This window comes from Oncorhynchus gorbuscha, linkage group LG26, assembly GCF_021184085.1.
Source record: "Oncorhynchus gorbuscha isolate QuinsamMale2020 ecotype Even-year linkage group LG26, OgorEven_v1.0, whole genome shotgun sequence".
NCBI lineage: Eukaryota > Metazoa > Chordata > Actinopteri > Salmoniformes > Salmonidae > Oncorhynchus > Oncorhynchus gorbuscha.
Window position 1 is genome coordinate 16896285 of NC_060198.1, and position 16001 is coordinate 16912285.

Below are 16001 nucleotides of genomic sequence, written 5' to 3' on the forward strand. Positions count from 1 at the left end.
TGTAGAAGTTTGTGAGTGCTTTTGGTGACAAGCCGAATTTTTCAGCCTCCTGAGGTTGAATAGGCGCTGCTGCGCCTTCTTCACGACGCTGTCAGTGTGAGTGGACCAATTCAGTTTGTCTGTGATGTGTATGCCGAGGAACTTAAAACTAGCTACCCTCTCCACTACTGTTCCATCGATGTGGATAGGGGGGTGTTCCCTCTGCTGTTTCCTGAAGTCCACAATCATCTCCTTAGTTTTGTTGACGTTGAGTGTGAGGTTATTTTCCTGACACCACACTCCAAGGGCCCTCACCTCCTCCCTGTAGGCCGTCTCGTCGTTGTTGGTAATCAAGCCTACCACTGTTGTGTCGTCCGCAAACTTGATGATTGAGTTGGAGGCGTGCGTGGCCACGCAGTCGTGGGTGAACAGGGAGTACAGGAGAGGGCTCAGAACGCACCCTTGTGGGGCCCCCGTGTTGAGGATCAGCGGCATGAGGCAAATTGCGGCATGAGGGCGATAAACACACAATCTGATTGCAGAAACACCTCCCTGCTAATGAGGATACCGATAGTTATGGATGTAGTATATCTGCCTGGAGCAAAAATGGTGAGCAAAGATTTTAGTTTTTCACATTCTATTCTGAATGTGAATGGGGAAAACTCAGGGGAGTAACCTCCATCTCCAGGTTGCTTATGAGAGCATTTCACACCACTTTGGATTATAATTGTAAGGCTCGTTTGAATGTCCTGCTTAATATAATGTTTGTGTCATCATCGCAAATCAACCACTTTGTACTTAAAACAACACTTCAACCAGTAAAATGCTCTATGTCTAGATGCATGTCGTGATGTTTGTCATGCGACTGTCATTCAGACAATGATTTCCTGGATCAGCTGATGATAGTTGATTGAACATGTGACTAAAATAAAGTTAGGATATTTCTTTCACCTTTATTTAACCAGGTTGGCAAGTTGAGAACAAGTTCTCATTTACAAATGCGACCTGGCCAAAATAAAGCAAAGCAGTGCGACAAAAACAACACAGAGTTACACGTAGGATTAACAAACAGTCAATAACACAATAGAAAAATATATATAGTGTGTGCATATGGAGTACGGAGGTAAGGCAAAAAAATAGGCCATAGTAGTGAAGTAATTACAATTTAGCAAATTAACACCGGAGAGATAGATGTGCGGATGATGACGTGCAAGTAGAAATACTGGTGTGTAAAAGAGCAAAAAAAGAAAAGTAAAACATGTGGATGAGGTAAGAAGTTGGATGGGCTATTTACAGATGGGCTGTGTACAGCTGCAGCGATCGGTAAGCTGCTCAGATAGCTGATGCTTAAAGTTAGTGAGGGAGATATGTCTCCAACTTCAGCGATCTTTGCAATTTGTTCCAGTCATTGGCAGCAAAGAACTGGAAGGAAAGGTGGCCAAAGGAGGTGTTAGCTTTGGGGATGACCAGTGAAATATACCTGCTGGAGTGCATGCTATGGGTGTGTGTTGCTATGGTTACCAGTGAGCTGAGTTAAGGCAGAGCTTCACCTAGCAAAGACTTATAGAAGACCTGGAGCCAGTGGGTTTGTCAACGAATATGTAGAGAGGGCCAGCCGACGAGAGCATACAGGTCGCAGTGGTGGATGTTTGGGGCTTTAGTGACAAAACGGATGGCACTTTTTAAATTCTCGATTATCGTGGAGTTATCAGTGGTGACAGTGTTTCCTAGCCTCAGTGCAGTGGGCAGCTGGGATGAGGTGCTCTTATTCTCCGTGGACTTTAGTGTCCCAGAACTTTTTGGAGATAGAGCTACAGGATGCAAATTTCTGTTTGAAAAAGCTAGCCTTTGCTTTCCTAACTGACTGTGTGTATTGGTTCCTGACTTCTCTGAAAATATGCATATCACGGGGACTATTCAATGCTAGTGCAGCACTCCACAGGATGTTTTTGTGCTGGTCGAGGGCAGTCAGGTCTGGAGTGAACCAAGGGCTATATCTGTTCTTAGTTCTACATTTTTTGAAAGGGGCATGCTTATTTAAGATGGTGAGGAAATTACTTTTAAAGAACAACCAGGCATGCTCTACTGACGGGATGAGGTCAAAATCCTTCCAGGATACCCGGGTCAGGTCGATTAAAAAGGCCTGCTCGCAGAATTGTTTTAGGGAGCGTTTGACAGTGATGAGGGGTGGTCATTTGACCGCGGACCCATAACGGATGCAGGCAATGAGGCAGTGATCGCTGAGATCCTGATTGAAAACAGCAGTGGTGTATTTGGAGGGCAAGTTGGTCAGGATAATATCTGAGGGTGCCCATGTTTACAGATTTAGGATTGTACCTGGTGGGTTCCTTGACGATTTGTGTGAGATTGAGGGCATCTATCTTGTATTGTAGGATGGCCTGAGTGTTAAGCATATCCCAGTTTAGGTCACCTTGCAGAACGAACTGAAGATAGATGGGGGGCAATCGATTCACAAATGGTGTCCAGAGCACAGCTGGGAGCTGAGGGGGGTCTGTAACAGGCGGCAACAGTGAGAGACTTATTTCTGGAGAGATTCATTTTTTAAATTAGAAGCTCGAACTGTTTGGGCATAGACCTGGAAAGTATGACAGAACCATTCAGGCAATCTCTCTAGTAGATTGCAACTCCTCCCGCTTTGGCAGTTCTATCTTGACAGAACATGTTGTAGTTGGGAATGGAAATGTCAGAATGATCTCATTCGTTAAGTATTCAGACCCCTTCACCTTTTCCATATGTTGTTACATTACAGCCTTATTCTAAAATTGAATAATTTCTCCCCCTCATCAATCACACAATAGCTCATAATGACAAACCAAATACATTTTTTTTATTTTTTTACATTTTTGCAAATGTATTTAACTATACAAACCTTTTGCTATGAGACTCAAAATTGATCTCAGATGCATCCTGATTCCATTGATCATCCATGAGATGTTTCTACAACTTGATTGGGGTCCACATGTGGTAAATTGATTAGACATGATTTGGTAAGGCACACACCTGTCTATATAAAGTCCCACAGTTTACAGTGCACGTCAGAGCAAAAACCAAGCCATGAGGTCAAAGGAATTGCCCATAAAGCTCTGAGACAGGATTGTGTCGAGGCACAGATCTGGGGAATGCTACCAAAAAATGTCTGCAGCATTGAAGGTCCCCAAGAACAAAGAGGCCTCCATCATTCTTAAATGGAAGAAGTTTGGAACCACCAAGACTCTTCCTAGAGTTGGCCACCCGGCCAAACTGAGATATCGGGGGAGAAGGGCCTTGGTCAGGGAGGTGACCAAGAATCCGATGTTCACTCTGACAGAGCTCCAGAGTTCCTCTGTGGAGATGGGAGAACCACCCAGAAGGACAACTATCTCTGCAGCACTCCACCAATCAGGCCTTAATGAAGCAATGATTCAATTGGCAAAATGTATTTCAATGAACAATTCAGTGAACTGTTCTGTGAAAGGAGCTTGCAGGTATTTGTTGTTTTGCATGTTGCCTACTTTGATGCTAATTAACATTTTCCAATTTGAGAGTAAAGAGACAAATATATTGATAAAGTATGATTCACCACGCCGCTTGGTCCTGTTGTGGTGGGTGATTCTGTTACGGTTTTCTTCTGGTGAAAGAGAGGAGGACCAAAATGCAGCGTGGTTATCTTTATACATCTTTAATGAAAGATGAAAATAGAACAATATACAAAACAAGAAACGTGAAAAAACCAAAACAGCCCTATCTGGTGCAACAATCACAAAGACGGGAATCAATCACCCACAAGAGACCTAAATAATATGGCTCCCTAAATATGGTTCCCAGTCAGAGACACCGATAACCACCTGCCTCTGATAGAGAACCACTCCAGGCAACCATAGACTTACCTAGAATACTTAACTAAACACAATCCCATAAACTACAAAACCCCTAGACAAAACAAAACACATAAATCACTCATGTCACACCCTGGCCCAACCAAAATAATAAAGAGAACACAGAATACTAAGACCAGGGCGTGACAATGACAATAGACGACATTAAGTAGCTGAATATGATTAGGGACTAACAGTCTAATCGTTTGAAGGAAACAACTCATGTTATTCTGGTAAATCAGTGGGAGACAAGTTGATTATGGACTAAAGGAGTGGAGATTGTTTTACAATTAGGAAATAATATGTCATGTTTTACTCATACCTCAGCCAGCATTGTGAATGGTGTCTGAGGCAGTGACCATGGCAGAAAATCGAATTTCTTAGGTGTTTTCAGTCATGCATGAAAGGTCTGGGGTGGTTCTGTGGTTATACGTTTCTGACCTTGGAATACATTTCTGGCCATGCTGGCAGAGTCTGAATCAAACCCAATGTCCACCTGGCACTCTGGCAGAGTCTGAATCAAACCCAATGTCCACCTGGCACTCTGACGGGGTCTGAATCAAACCCAATGTCCACCTGGCACTCTGACGGGGTCTGAATCAAACCCAATGACCACCTGGTACACTGACAGGGTCTGAATCAAACTCAATGACCACCTGGTACACTGGCAGGGTCTGAATCAAACCCAATGTTAAGGGGAGGGAAGATTGGTCAAGAGGGTGATGATTATGGTTGTTCTACTGCCTGATTGTTATGCAACAACACTATTTACAAATCCTTTGTTAAAGAACAAGTTGTTGTTTGTGTCTCATTGCTTTGCTTTATCTTGGCCAGATCGCAGTTGTAAAAGAGAACTTGTATCAACTGGCCACCTGGTTAAACTATCATTATGACATCATGGCCAATTGGTTAAATAAAGGTGCATTTAAAAAATATTTGTTATATATTTTTTTGTAACATTAACAATGTCTACTCTGTATTTCTGATCAATTTTATGTTATTATAATGGACAAAAAATGTGCTTTCTTTAAAAACAGGGACATTTCTAAGTGACCCCAAACTTTGAACAGTAGTATACATCTACATGATGTATTGTTACACCATGTAGGAGCAGTATAGACCTAGTCTGTTCATTATATACCTCTACATGATGTATTGTTACACCTAGGAGCATGATAGTCTGTTCATTATATACATCTACATGATGTATTGTGACACCATGTAGGAGCAGTATAGACCTAGTCTGTTCATTATATACATCTACAACCCTAACTCTGTAAACAAGGGCACCCTCATAGACGTCATCCTGACCAACTGGCCCTCCAAATATACCTCTGCTGTCTTCAACCAGGATCTCAGCGATCACTGCCTCATCGCCTGTATCCGCCACGGAGCCGCAGTCAAACGACCACCCCTCATCACTGTCAAACGCTCCCTAAAACACTTCTGTGAGCAGGCCTTTCTAATCGACCTGGCCCGGGTATCCTGGAAGGACATTGACCTCATCCCGTCAGTTGAGGATGCATGGTCATTCTTTAAAAGTAACTTCCTCACCATTCTAGATAAGCATGCTCCGTTCAAAAAATGCAGAACCAAGAACAGATACAGCCCTTGGTTCACTCCAGACCTGACTGCCCTCGACCAGCACAAAAACATCCTGTGGCGGACTGCAATAGCATCGAATAGCCCCCGTGATATGCAACTGTTCAGGGAAGTCAGGAACCAATACACGCAGTCAGTCAGGAAAGCTAAGGCCAGCTTCTTCAGGCAGAAGTTTGCATCCTGTAGCTCCAACTCCAAAAAGTTCTGGGACACTGTGAAGTCCATGGAGAACAAGAGCACCTCCTCCCAGCTGCCCACTGCACTGAGGCTAGGAAACACGGTCTCCACCGATAAATCCATGATTATCGAAAACTTCAATAAGCACTTCTCAACGGCTGGCCATGCCTTCCGCCTGGCTACTCCAACCTCGGCCAACAGCTCCGCCCCCCCCCCGTAGCTCTTCACCCAAGACTCTCCAGGTTCTCCTTTACCCAAATCCAGATTGCAGATGTTCTGAAAGAGCTGCAAAACCTGGACCCGTACAAATCAGCTGGGCTTGACAATCTGGACCCGCTATTTCTGAAACTATCCGCCGCCATTGTCGCAACCCCTATTACCAGCCTGTTCAACCTCTCTTTCATATCGTCTGAGATCCCCCAAGGATTGGAAAGCTGCCGCAGTCATCCCCCTCTTCAAAGGGGGAGACACCCTGGACCCAAACTGTTACAGACCTATATCCATCCTGCCCTGCCTATCTAAGGTCTTCGAAAGCCAAGTCAACAAACAGGTCACTGACCATCTCGAATCCCACCGTACCTTCTCCGCTGTGCAATCTGGTTTCCGAGCCGGTCACGGGTGCACCTCAGCCACACTCAAGGTACTAAACGATATCATAACCGCCATCGATAAAAGACAGTACTGTGCAGCCGTCTTCATCGACCTCGCCAAGGCTTTCGACTCTGTCAATCACCATATTCTTATCGGCAGACTCAACAGCCTCGGTTTTTCGGATGACTGCCTTGCCTGGTTCACCAATTACTTTGCAGACAGAGTTCAGTGTGTCAAATCGGAGGGCATGCTGTCCGGTCCTCTGGCAGTCTCTATGGGGGTGCCACAGGGTTCAATTCTCGGGCCGACTCTTTTCTCTGTGTATATCAATGATGTTGCTCTTGCTGCGGGCGATTCCCTGATCCACCTCTACGCAGACGACACCATTCTATATACTTTCGGCCCGTCATTGGACACTGTGCTATCTAACCTCCAAACGAGCTTCAATGCCATACAGCACTCCTTCTGTGGCCTCCAACTGCTCTTAAACACAAGTAAAACCAAATGCATGCTTTTCAACCGATCGCTGCCTGCACCCGCATGCCCGACTAGCATCACCACCCTGGATGGTTCCGACCTTGAATATGTGGACATCTATAAGTACCTAGGTGTCTGGCTAGACTGCAAACTCTCCTTCCAGACCCACATAAAACATCTCCAATTGAAAATCAAATCATGAGTCGGCTTTCTATTCCGCAACAAAGCCTCCTTCACTCACGCTGCCAAGCTTACCCTAGTAAAACTGACTATCCTACCGATCCTCGACTTCGGCGATGTCATCTACAAAATGGCTTCCAACACTCTACTCAGCAAACTGGATGCAGTCTATCACAGTGCCATCCGTTTTGTCACTAAAGCACCTTATACCACCCACCACTGCGACTTGTATGCTCTAGTCGGCTGGCCCTCACTACATATTCGTCGCCAGACCCACTGGCTCCAGGTCATCTATAAGTCCATGCTAGGTAAAGCTCCGCCTTATCTCAGTTCACTGGTCACGATGGCAACACCCATCCGTAGCACGCGCTCCAGCAGGTGTATCTCACTGATCATCCCTAAAGCCAACACATCATTTGGCCGCCTTTCGTTCCAGTACTCTGCTGCCTGTGACTGGAACGAATTGCAAAAATCGCTGAAGTTGGAGACTTTTATCTCCCTCACCAACTTCAAACATCAGCTATCCGAGCAGCTAACCGATTGCTGCAGCTGTACATAGTCTATAGGAAAATAGCCCACCCATTTTCACCTACCTCATTCCCATACTGTTTTTTATACTGTTTTTATTTATTTATTTTTCTGCTCTTTTGCACACCAATATCTCTACCTGTACATGACCATCTGATCATTTATCACTCCAGTGTTAATCTGCAAAACTGTATTATTCGCCTACCTCATGCCTTTTGCACACATTGTATATAGACTGCCCATTTTTTTCTACTGTGTTATTGACTTGTTAATTGTTTATTCCATGTGTAACTCTGTGTTGTCTGTTCACACTGCTATGCTTTATCTTGGCCAGGTCGCAGTTGCAAATGAGAACTTGTTCTCAACTAGCCTACCTGGTTAAATAAAGGTGAAATAAAAAAATAAAAAAAAATTGTGACACCATGTAGGAGCAATATAGACCTAGTCTGTTCATTATATACATCTACATGATGTATTGTTACACCATGCAGGAGCAGTATAGACCTAGTCTGTTCATTATATACATCTACATGCTGTATTGTGACACCATGTAGGAGCAGTATAGACCTTGTCTGTTCATTATATACATCTACATGATGTATTGTGACACCATGATGGAGCAGTATAGACCTAGTCTGTTTATTATAGACATCTACATGATGTATTGTTACACCATGCAGGAGCAGTATAGACCTACAGTAGCTGGCTACTTGTTTAGATGTAGTTTGACTTAATGAAACTTCCTTAAATCTGCTGTAGTAAATATTTTTAGTCGCACTAATCAATCAGCACATTCAGGTCTTTGTATGTCTCAGTATAATAGTATTATTTAATTAAATACATTTAAAATGAACTTTATCTGAAAATAAAATATGATCCTCAACTGCTCGTTTCTAAAGAAGGACAGTTTTATTGCCTCTATAATCCAGTCAGCAGGGTTTTCTAATGATGTGCTTTTAAAATGATCTTGGATTTTGCCATTGGAATACGACGCTGCCAGCATGACGTATAATCTAGTGGACGGTTCTTCAGAAACAGCTCGTCAACCACCTCGGTAGCTTGCTAGCCAACATAGCCGAAACATTCAAGCTATTTATACGCTTTCGGTCTATATTGGCTTCTGTGTTTTAGAAGTACTTCTGTCGTATCTACTTGTTAACCTATTTAATTTAATATTACGTTATTTTGTATTAGTCAGCTATAGTAGCTGGCTGGTTAAGTTAGCATTAGCCTAGTCGCTAATGATACATAACTAACATCCCCGAACATGAGCTCCCTAAACATCTCCCCTCCTGTTAAAGAAGATGAGATCTGCTGGACGGAGAAAGAAACTCTGGGGCTGAACATTGTCGTGAAAGAGGAGAAGGAAGAGGAGGATGTCACAGTAAAAAAAGAAGTAGAGGGTGAGGCTGTTACTGTGAAAGATGAAGAGAAAGACGTTACAGTAAAAGAAGAGGAAGACTCGTTCAGAGTGAAAGAGGAGGATGTTCCAGTAAAAGAAGAGAAAGAGGAGGGTGTAGTGTTTGGAGTGAAGAAGGAAGGAAAGGAGGAGACGGAAGGTCAGATTAACACCAGTAAACACTAATATTTAATAACGGGGGCACAAACTCTGCAGTTGTTTTACTGCTGTACACAAACGTGGTTAAAAGCAGTCATGGTTTTCTATTTTAGTACATTTTAAAGTGAGAATTCAGAGCCTGGTGTAATTCCGTTACTGTGGAATTGTCCAGGTCTTAACTTCAACAATATTATAAGCACAACATGCAACAATTTCAAAGATTTTACTGAGTTACAGTTCATAGAAGTCAATTGAAGTAAATAAATTATGCCATAATCTATGGATTCCACGGCTGGGCAGGTGCCATACTCATTGTCAATGTTTGTAAAAACATTTAAACATTCACTACATTGACTGTCTGACTTTGACGTTCATACAGGAGAGAGATGTGAACTTCGTGGATCCCCTGGGGAGCCTCAACAACATCATGAAGCTGACGAGGCAGAGCAGAGTCTCTCCACATCAGAACACCACAAGAAACAACATCAGAGACCCACAGGAAAGAAACCTTACTGCTGCTCTGACTGTGGGAAACGTTTCAAATCTTCATCAGAATTGAAAAAACACCAGCGATTACACACAGGAGAGAAGCCTTATAGCTGTAATCAATGTGGGAAGAGTTTTACTCAGTCAAGCCACCTGGTATCACACAAGAGAACACACACAGGAGAGAAGCCTTATAGCTGTGATCAGTGTGGCAAGAGTTTTACTCAGTCAAGTAGCCTGGTATCACACCAGAGAACACATACAGGAGAACAGCCATATAGCTGTGATCAGTGTGGCAAGGGTTTTACTCTGTCAACCAACCTGGTATCACACCAGAGAACACACACAGGACATCAGCCATATAGCTGTGATGTATGTGCAGACAGTTTTACTACATCAAGCCAGCTGGTAGTACACCAGCGAGTACACACAGGAGAGAAACCTTATAGCTGTAATCAGTGTGGGAAGAGTTTTACTCAGTCAAACAGCCTGAAATCACACCAGAGAACACACACGGGAGAGAAACCTTATAGCTGTGATCAATGTGACAAGAGATACTCTCATTCAAGTAGTCTGATTAAACATCAGAAAATACATGCTGGAGATCCACGGAGTGTGGAATGATCTCCAACACAAGACCTATATACAGTTGAAGTCATAAGTTTACATACACCTTAGCCAAACACATTTAAACTTAGTTTTTCACAATTTCTGACATTTAATCCTAATAGAAATTCCCTGTCTTATGTCAGTTAGGATCACCACTTTATTTTAATGTGAAGTGTCAGAATAATAGTAGAGAGAATTATTTAGTTCAGCTTTTATTTATTTCATCACATACCCAGTGTGTCAGCAGTTCACATACACTCAATTAGTATTTGGTAGCATTGCCTTTAAATTGTTTATCTTGGGTCAAATGTTTCGGGTAGCCTTCCACAAGCTTCCCACAATAAGTTTTGTCCCATTCCTCCTGACAGAGCTGGTGTAACTGTGTCAGGTTCATAGGCCTCCATGCTCACACACACACTTTATTTTTTATATTTTTTATTTCACCTTTATTTAACCAGGTAGGCTAGTTGAGAACAAGTTCTCATTTGCAACTGCGACCTGGCCAAGATAAAGCAATTCGACACATACAACAAGTTACACATGAAATAAACAAAACATACAGTTAATAATACAGTAGAAAAAAAGAAAGCAAGTATATATACAGTGAGTGCAAATTAGGTAAGATAAGGAAGTTAAGGCAATAAATAGGCCATGGTGGCAAAATAATTACACTTTAGCAGTTAAACACTGGTTACACCATGTTTTTTTTAACCTTTATTTAACCAGGCAAGTCAGTTAAGAACACATTCTTATTTTCAATGACAGCCTGGGAACAGTGGGTTAACTGCCTGTTCAGGGGCAGAACGACAGATTTGTACCTTGTCAGCTCAGGGGTTTGAACTCGCAACCTTCCGGTTACTAGTCCAACACTAACCACTAGGCTACGCTGGCGCCCCAGAAGCAGTATAGACCTAGTCGGGTCATTATATACATCTACATGATGTATTGTTACACCATGTAATAGCAGTATAGACCTAGTCTATTCATTATATACATCTACATAATGTATTGTTACACCATGTAGGAGCAGTATAGACCTAGTCTATTCATTATATACATCTACATAATGTATTGTTACACCATGTAATAGCAGTATAGACCTAGTCTATTCATTATATACATCTACATGATGTATTGTTACACCATGTAGGAGCAGTATAGACCTAGTCTATTCATTATATACATCTACATAATGTATTGTTACACCATGTAGGAGCAGTATAGACCTAGTCTATTCATTATATACGTCTACATGATGTATTGTTACACCATGTAGGAGCAGTATAGACCTAGTATGGTCATTATATACATCTACATGATGTATTGTTACACCATGTAGGAGCAGTATAGACCTAGTCTGTTCATTATATACATCTACACACATCTTTATCAAGGGTATCTATAAATAGGTGCTTATGTTGATATCTAGTTATTTGACTGAATCAGAAATACAGATGTGTAGTAGATGTTGAGTTTATTTTAAATTCTCATAAAAGATCTGAACTAATCAAACAACACTTGTTGCTCTTTGTACGTGTTTATATAATATTCATATTTAATGGAGAGAAAAAAACGTTTCCCTAAACTGCTTTATAATATTATAATTCTCGACCATGAGCTCACAAAGCTACTCTCCTGCTAAAGAAGAGCAGGTCTGCTGGACGGAGAAAGAAGCTCTCGTGACAGAGGAGGAGAAAGAGGAAGCTGTTACAATACAAAAACAAGTAGAGAGTGAGGCTGTCACAGTGAAAGAAGAAGAGAAAGACTCGTTCAGAGTGAAAGAGGATGTTACTGTGAAAGAAAAGGAGGAAGATGCAGTTTTTGGAGTGGAGGATGAAATGAAAGAAGATGAAAACGTTTTAGGAATGAAGGATGAAGAGGGGGAGGTTACTGTCACATTTAGAGGAGGACGAAGAAGAGAAGACTGGAGATCTGATTCACACCAGTAAATACAGTGAGTACTATCTTATAAAACAGGGACATTGATCTGATTAACACCAGTAAATGCAGTGAGTACTATCTTATAAAACAGGGACATTGATCTGATTAACACCAGTAAATGCAGTGAGTACTATCTTATAAAACAGGGACATTGATCTGATTAACACCAGTAAATGCAGTGAGTACTATCTTAAACAAGGATACAAACTCTGCCGTTGTTGAACTAATGTGTGATTTTTTTCAAATGCATTCTACACTTGAATCTGTTTTTGTACTGTACGAAGGAGTGAGTGATGTCATAGTAAGACCTTCAACGAGTTGGCTTGATGGGAAGTCGGGATGTCATCCAATAGGTGACTGATCTTCATGTGAATGTTCATTATTATTTTTAAAATCCTTCATGTTCTCTCAAGTTGGTTGTTGATCTAGAAATCCATTTTCAAGTCTTACCATAGACTTTCAAAACAATTTAAGTCCAAACTGTAACTAGGCCACTCAGGAACATTCATCTTGGTAAACTCCTCCAGTGTAGATTTGGCCTTGTGGTTTAGGTTATTTTCCTGTTCGTACAGTTTTTTGTATTCAGATCTCTGAAATGCACTCTACCTACGTAACATTTAGTGTCTCCTTATGTTACGCTGGGAAAACAGTTTTCATGGGCACAGAAATCCTAAATCCTAAAAGTTCGCAAAATCAAATGGTTCTAATCGAGAGTCACATTAACTTTATTGACAACACCCAAATGGATACTGTCATTAACGCAGTTCTTCAATAATTACACATAATACTTAATACTGTAGCTGTTTAGTTAGTCGCATGTCCAACTATCATCAGCTGATCCAGGAAATAATTTTCTGAATTTCAGTCAAATGACAAACATCACGACATGCAACAACAACCAAAGTGCTTCTTCGTTAATTACTCTGGTAAAGACAGTTATGCCATGCTCCATGTTGGGTCCACCATCCCTAACAAATTGGTGTTTATAATGTGTTATTGTCTGCTTGATTTATAGTAGGGTCTCGTTAGTGGAAACAGAAATACTTAGCTCATAATGTGTGGAGAACTGTTCCTTGATGGATAGGCTATTGTACAACACACAGAGCTATTTTCCTTTATTCAGGGCATTTAGAATGACAACACATTACAAAGTAGCCTTGGGAGATAATTCACAAAATTATCTGGTGATCAGGTTATGAACCAAATTGCATGTGCATCACCATCGTGCGCCAATTTTAGCAAACACAGAAAGGGGCCTATATTGGAGACCAAAAGTTTTCTGGCGCACTGCTTAAACGGAACCCAAACCGGCAGCGCACGTGCGCCATCGTGCATAAATGTATTTTGTCCCCCCACACCAAACGTGATCACGACACGCAGATTAAAATTTCAAAACAAACTGAACCAATTATATTAATTTGGGGACACGTCGAAAAGCATTAAACATTTATGGCAATTTAGCTAGCTGGCTTGCACTTGTTAGCTAATTTTCCCTATTTAGCTAGCTTGCTGTTGCTAGCTAATTTGTCCTGGGATATCAACATTGAGTTGTTATTTTAGCTGAAATGCACAAGATACTCTACTCTACCAATGAGTCCACATGTAAACAGTCAACCGAATCGTTTCTAGTCATCTCTCTTCCTTCCAGGCTTTTTCTTCTCTTGACTTTACATTGCGATTGGCAATTTTCATAAATTAGGTCCATTACCGAAACTGACCTCGTTCGTCTTTCAGTCACCCATGTGGGTATAACCAATGAGGAGATGGCACGTGGATACCTGCTTCTATAAACCAATAAGGAAATGGGAAGAGTGTTATGGGATTTTTTTTAATCAATAATGACTAATTATATATACATTTCAATCAGGACTGACTAATCAGAATACTATTATGTTACTGTATAGATGTATGAATTTTATTTTAACCCTAGTACTGAATATATTGTGTGTAAATATAATCAAGAAGTAGAACAATGACTGTCTGTTCCTTGGTAGAAATGAATGAACTTATAGCCAGACTGGCTAGAATGCTTATCTACACAGGCAGAGCTTGGCTTGCGTCGTAAATTATCTTAGTAGGGAGAGACGATGTGGGAAGGCTTGAGAACTATACAGCCACTGTACTGCTGGTTGATGAGACGGGGTAGTACGAAAACTAATGACGTCATTTTCAGTTTATAATCTGTGGTAAACTGTATCATGTTCAGTACTCTCGAGAATAAACACAGCTGGTTGATATTTGAGACTGGTCTCTGTCCATTTCATAGAAATAAGAGTCTTACAAATTCTTAGGAATTGACAGAGTGTTTAATTTTAATTGGGTATTAAAAAATAGAGGAATAGAATTCCTGTAACAGAGAGGCAGGACTTGCAGCGCGATCTACATCACAAATAGAACTGACTATTTTAGCCCTTAGCAACACAGACGCTTGTTGGCACGTGCAAGCAGTGTGGGTGCAATAATTAAATTATATAGATTTCTAATTTTATTTTGCAACGCGAGCGGTGTAGTCAGCCTGTTTGGATTTCAACAACTTTAATAACTTATTTCTAGTTACTACTAATGTGAAAACAAGACAAAATATGACTATTGTTGCTAACTTGACTGTATTAATTGTCAAATCTATCAGATGTCAATTGTTATACAACTTTATGGGTATCACATTTTCTTCAAATCTGCTGTTGTTGGCATTTAACCATCTGTCTGACTTTGTGATTCACACAGGAGAGAGACGGGACTATCGTGGATCCTCTGGGGATCCTAAATAACATCATGATGCTGACGAGGCAGAGAAGAGTCTCTCCAGATCAGAACTTCTCAAGAAACACCAGCAGAGACCCACAGGGAATAAATCGAATTGCTGCTCTGACTTTGGGAAATGTTTCATAAGATCTAATTCACTAAAAGTACACCTGAGAATTCACACTGGAGGGAAATCTCACTGCTGCTCTGACTTTGGGAAAAGATTCAATTCTCCAGTTAGACCTTAACATATATAAAATAATTCACACTGGAGAGAAACCTTTTGTCTGTGATCACTGTGGGAAAAGTTTTATTCGGCTAAAAACTCTGAAAACACACCAGAGAATACACACAGGAGAGAAATCTTATAGCTGTAATCAATGTGGGAAGAGTTTTTCTACATCTAGTTATCTAAGGATACACCAGAGAACACACACATGAGAGAAACCATATAGCTATAATCAATGTGGGAAGTGTTTCACTCAGCTAAATAGCCTGATAGTACACCAGAGAACACACACAGGAGAGAAATGTTTTACTACATCTAGCCAGCTGACTTTACACCAGAGAACACACACTGGTTAGAAATATTATAGCTGTGATCAATGTGGGAAGGGTTTTTCTCGGCCAGACAGCCTGAATATACACAAGCGGACACACACAGGAGAGAAATCTTATAGCTGGAGTCAATGTGGGAAGGGTTTTACTTCATCTACATTTACATTTACATTTACATTTAACATTTAAGTCATTTAGCAGACGCTCTTATCCAGAGCGACTTACAAATTGGTGCATTCACCTTATGACATCCAGTGGAACAGCCACTTTACAATAGTGCATCTACATATTTTAAGGGGGGGTGAGAAGGATTACTTTATCCTATCCTAGGTATTCCTTAAAGAGGTGGGGTTTCAGGTGTCTCCGGAAGGTGGTGATTGATTCCGCTGTCCTGGCGTCGTGAGGGAGTTTGTTCCACCATTGGGGAGCCAGAGCAGCGAACAGTTTTGACTGGGCTGAGCGGGAACTGTACTTCCTCAGTGGTAGGGAGGCGAGCAGGCCAGAGGTGGATGAACGCAGTGCCCTTATTTGGGTGTAGGGCCTGATCAGAGCCTGGAGGTACTGAGGTGCCGTTCCCCTCACAGCTCCGTAGGCAAGCACCATGGTCTTGTAGCGGATGCGAGCTTCAACTGGAAGCCAGTGGAGAGAGCGGAGGAGCGGGGTGACGTGAGAGAACTTGGGAAGGTTGAACACTAGAC

General features: G+C 41.6%; 1 protein-coding gene and 1 long non-coding RNA gene across 2 annotated transcripts; both read left to right on the forward strand.

Annotated features, from left to right (window-relative positions):
* The first annotated feature begins 8462 nt into the window (after nt 1-8462).
* LOC124015812 (zinc finger protein 271-like) lies at nt 8463-10204 on the forward strand. Its single transcript, XM_046331298.1, has 2 exons — nt 8463-8968; nt 9347-10204. Exons 1-2 carry the CDS (start codon nt 8677-8679, stop codon nt 10075-10077), a joined length of 1023 nt encoding a protein of 340 aa, XP_046187254.1. The 5' UTR covers nt 8463-8676; the 3' UTR covers nt 10078-10204.
* A 1146-nt stretch (nt 10205-11350) lies between these two features.
* On the forward strand, nt 11351-15535 carry LOC124015845. The gene is made up of 3 exons (XR_006835235.1): nt 11351-12016; nt 12288-12356; nt 14728-15535. It is a non-coding gene; the product is annotated as an uncharacterized LOC124015845 (long non-coding RNA).
* The last annotated feature ends 466 nt before the right edge of the window (nt 15536-16001 follow it).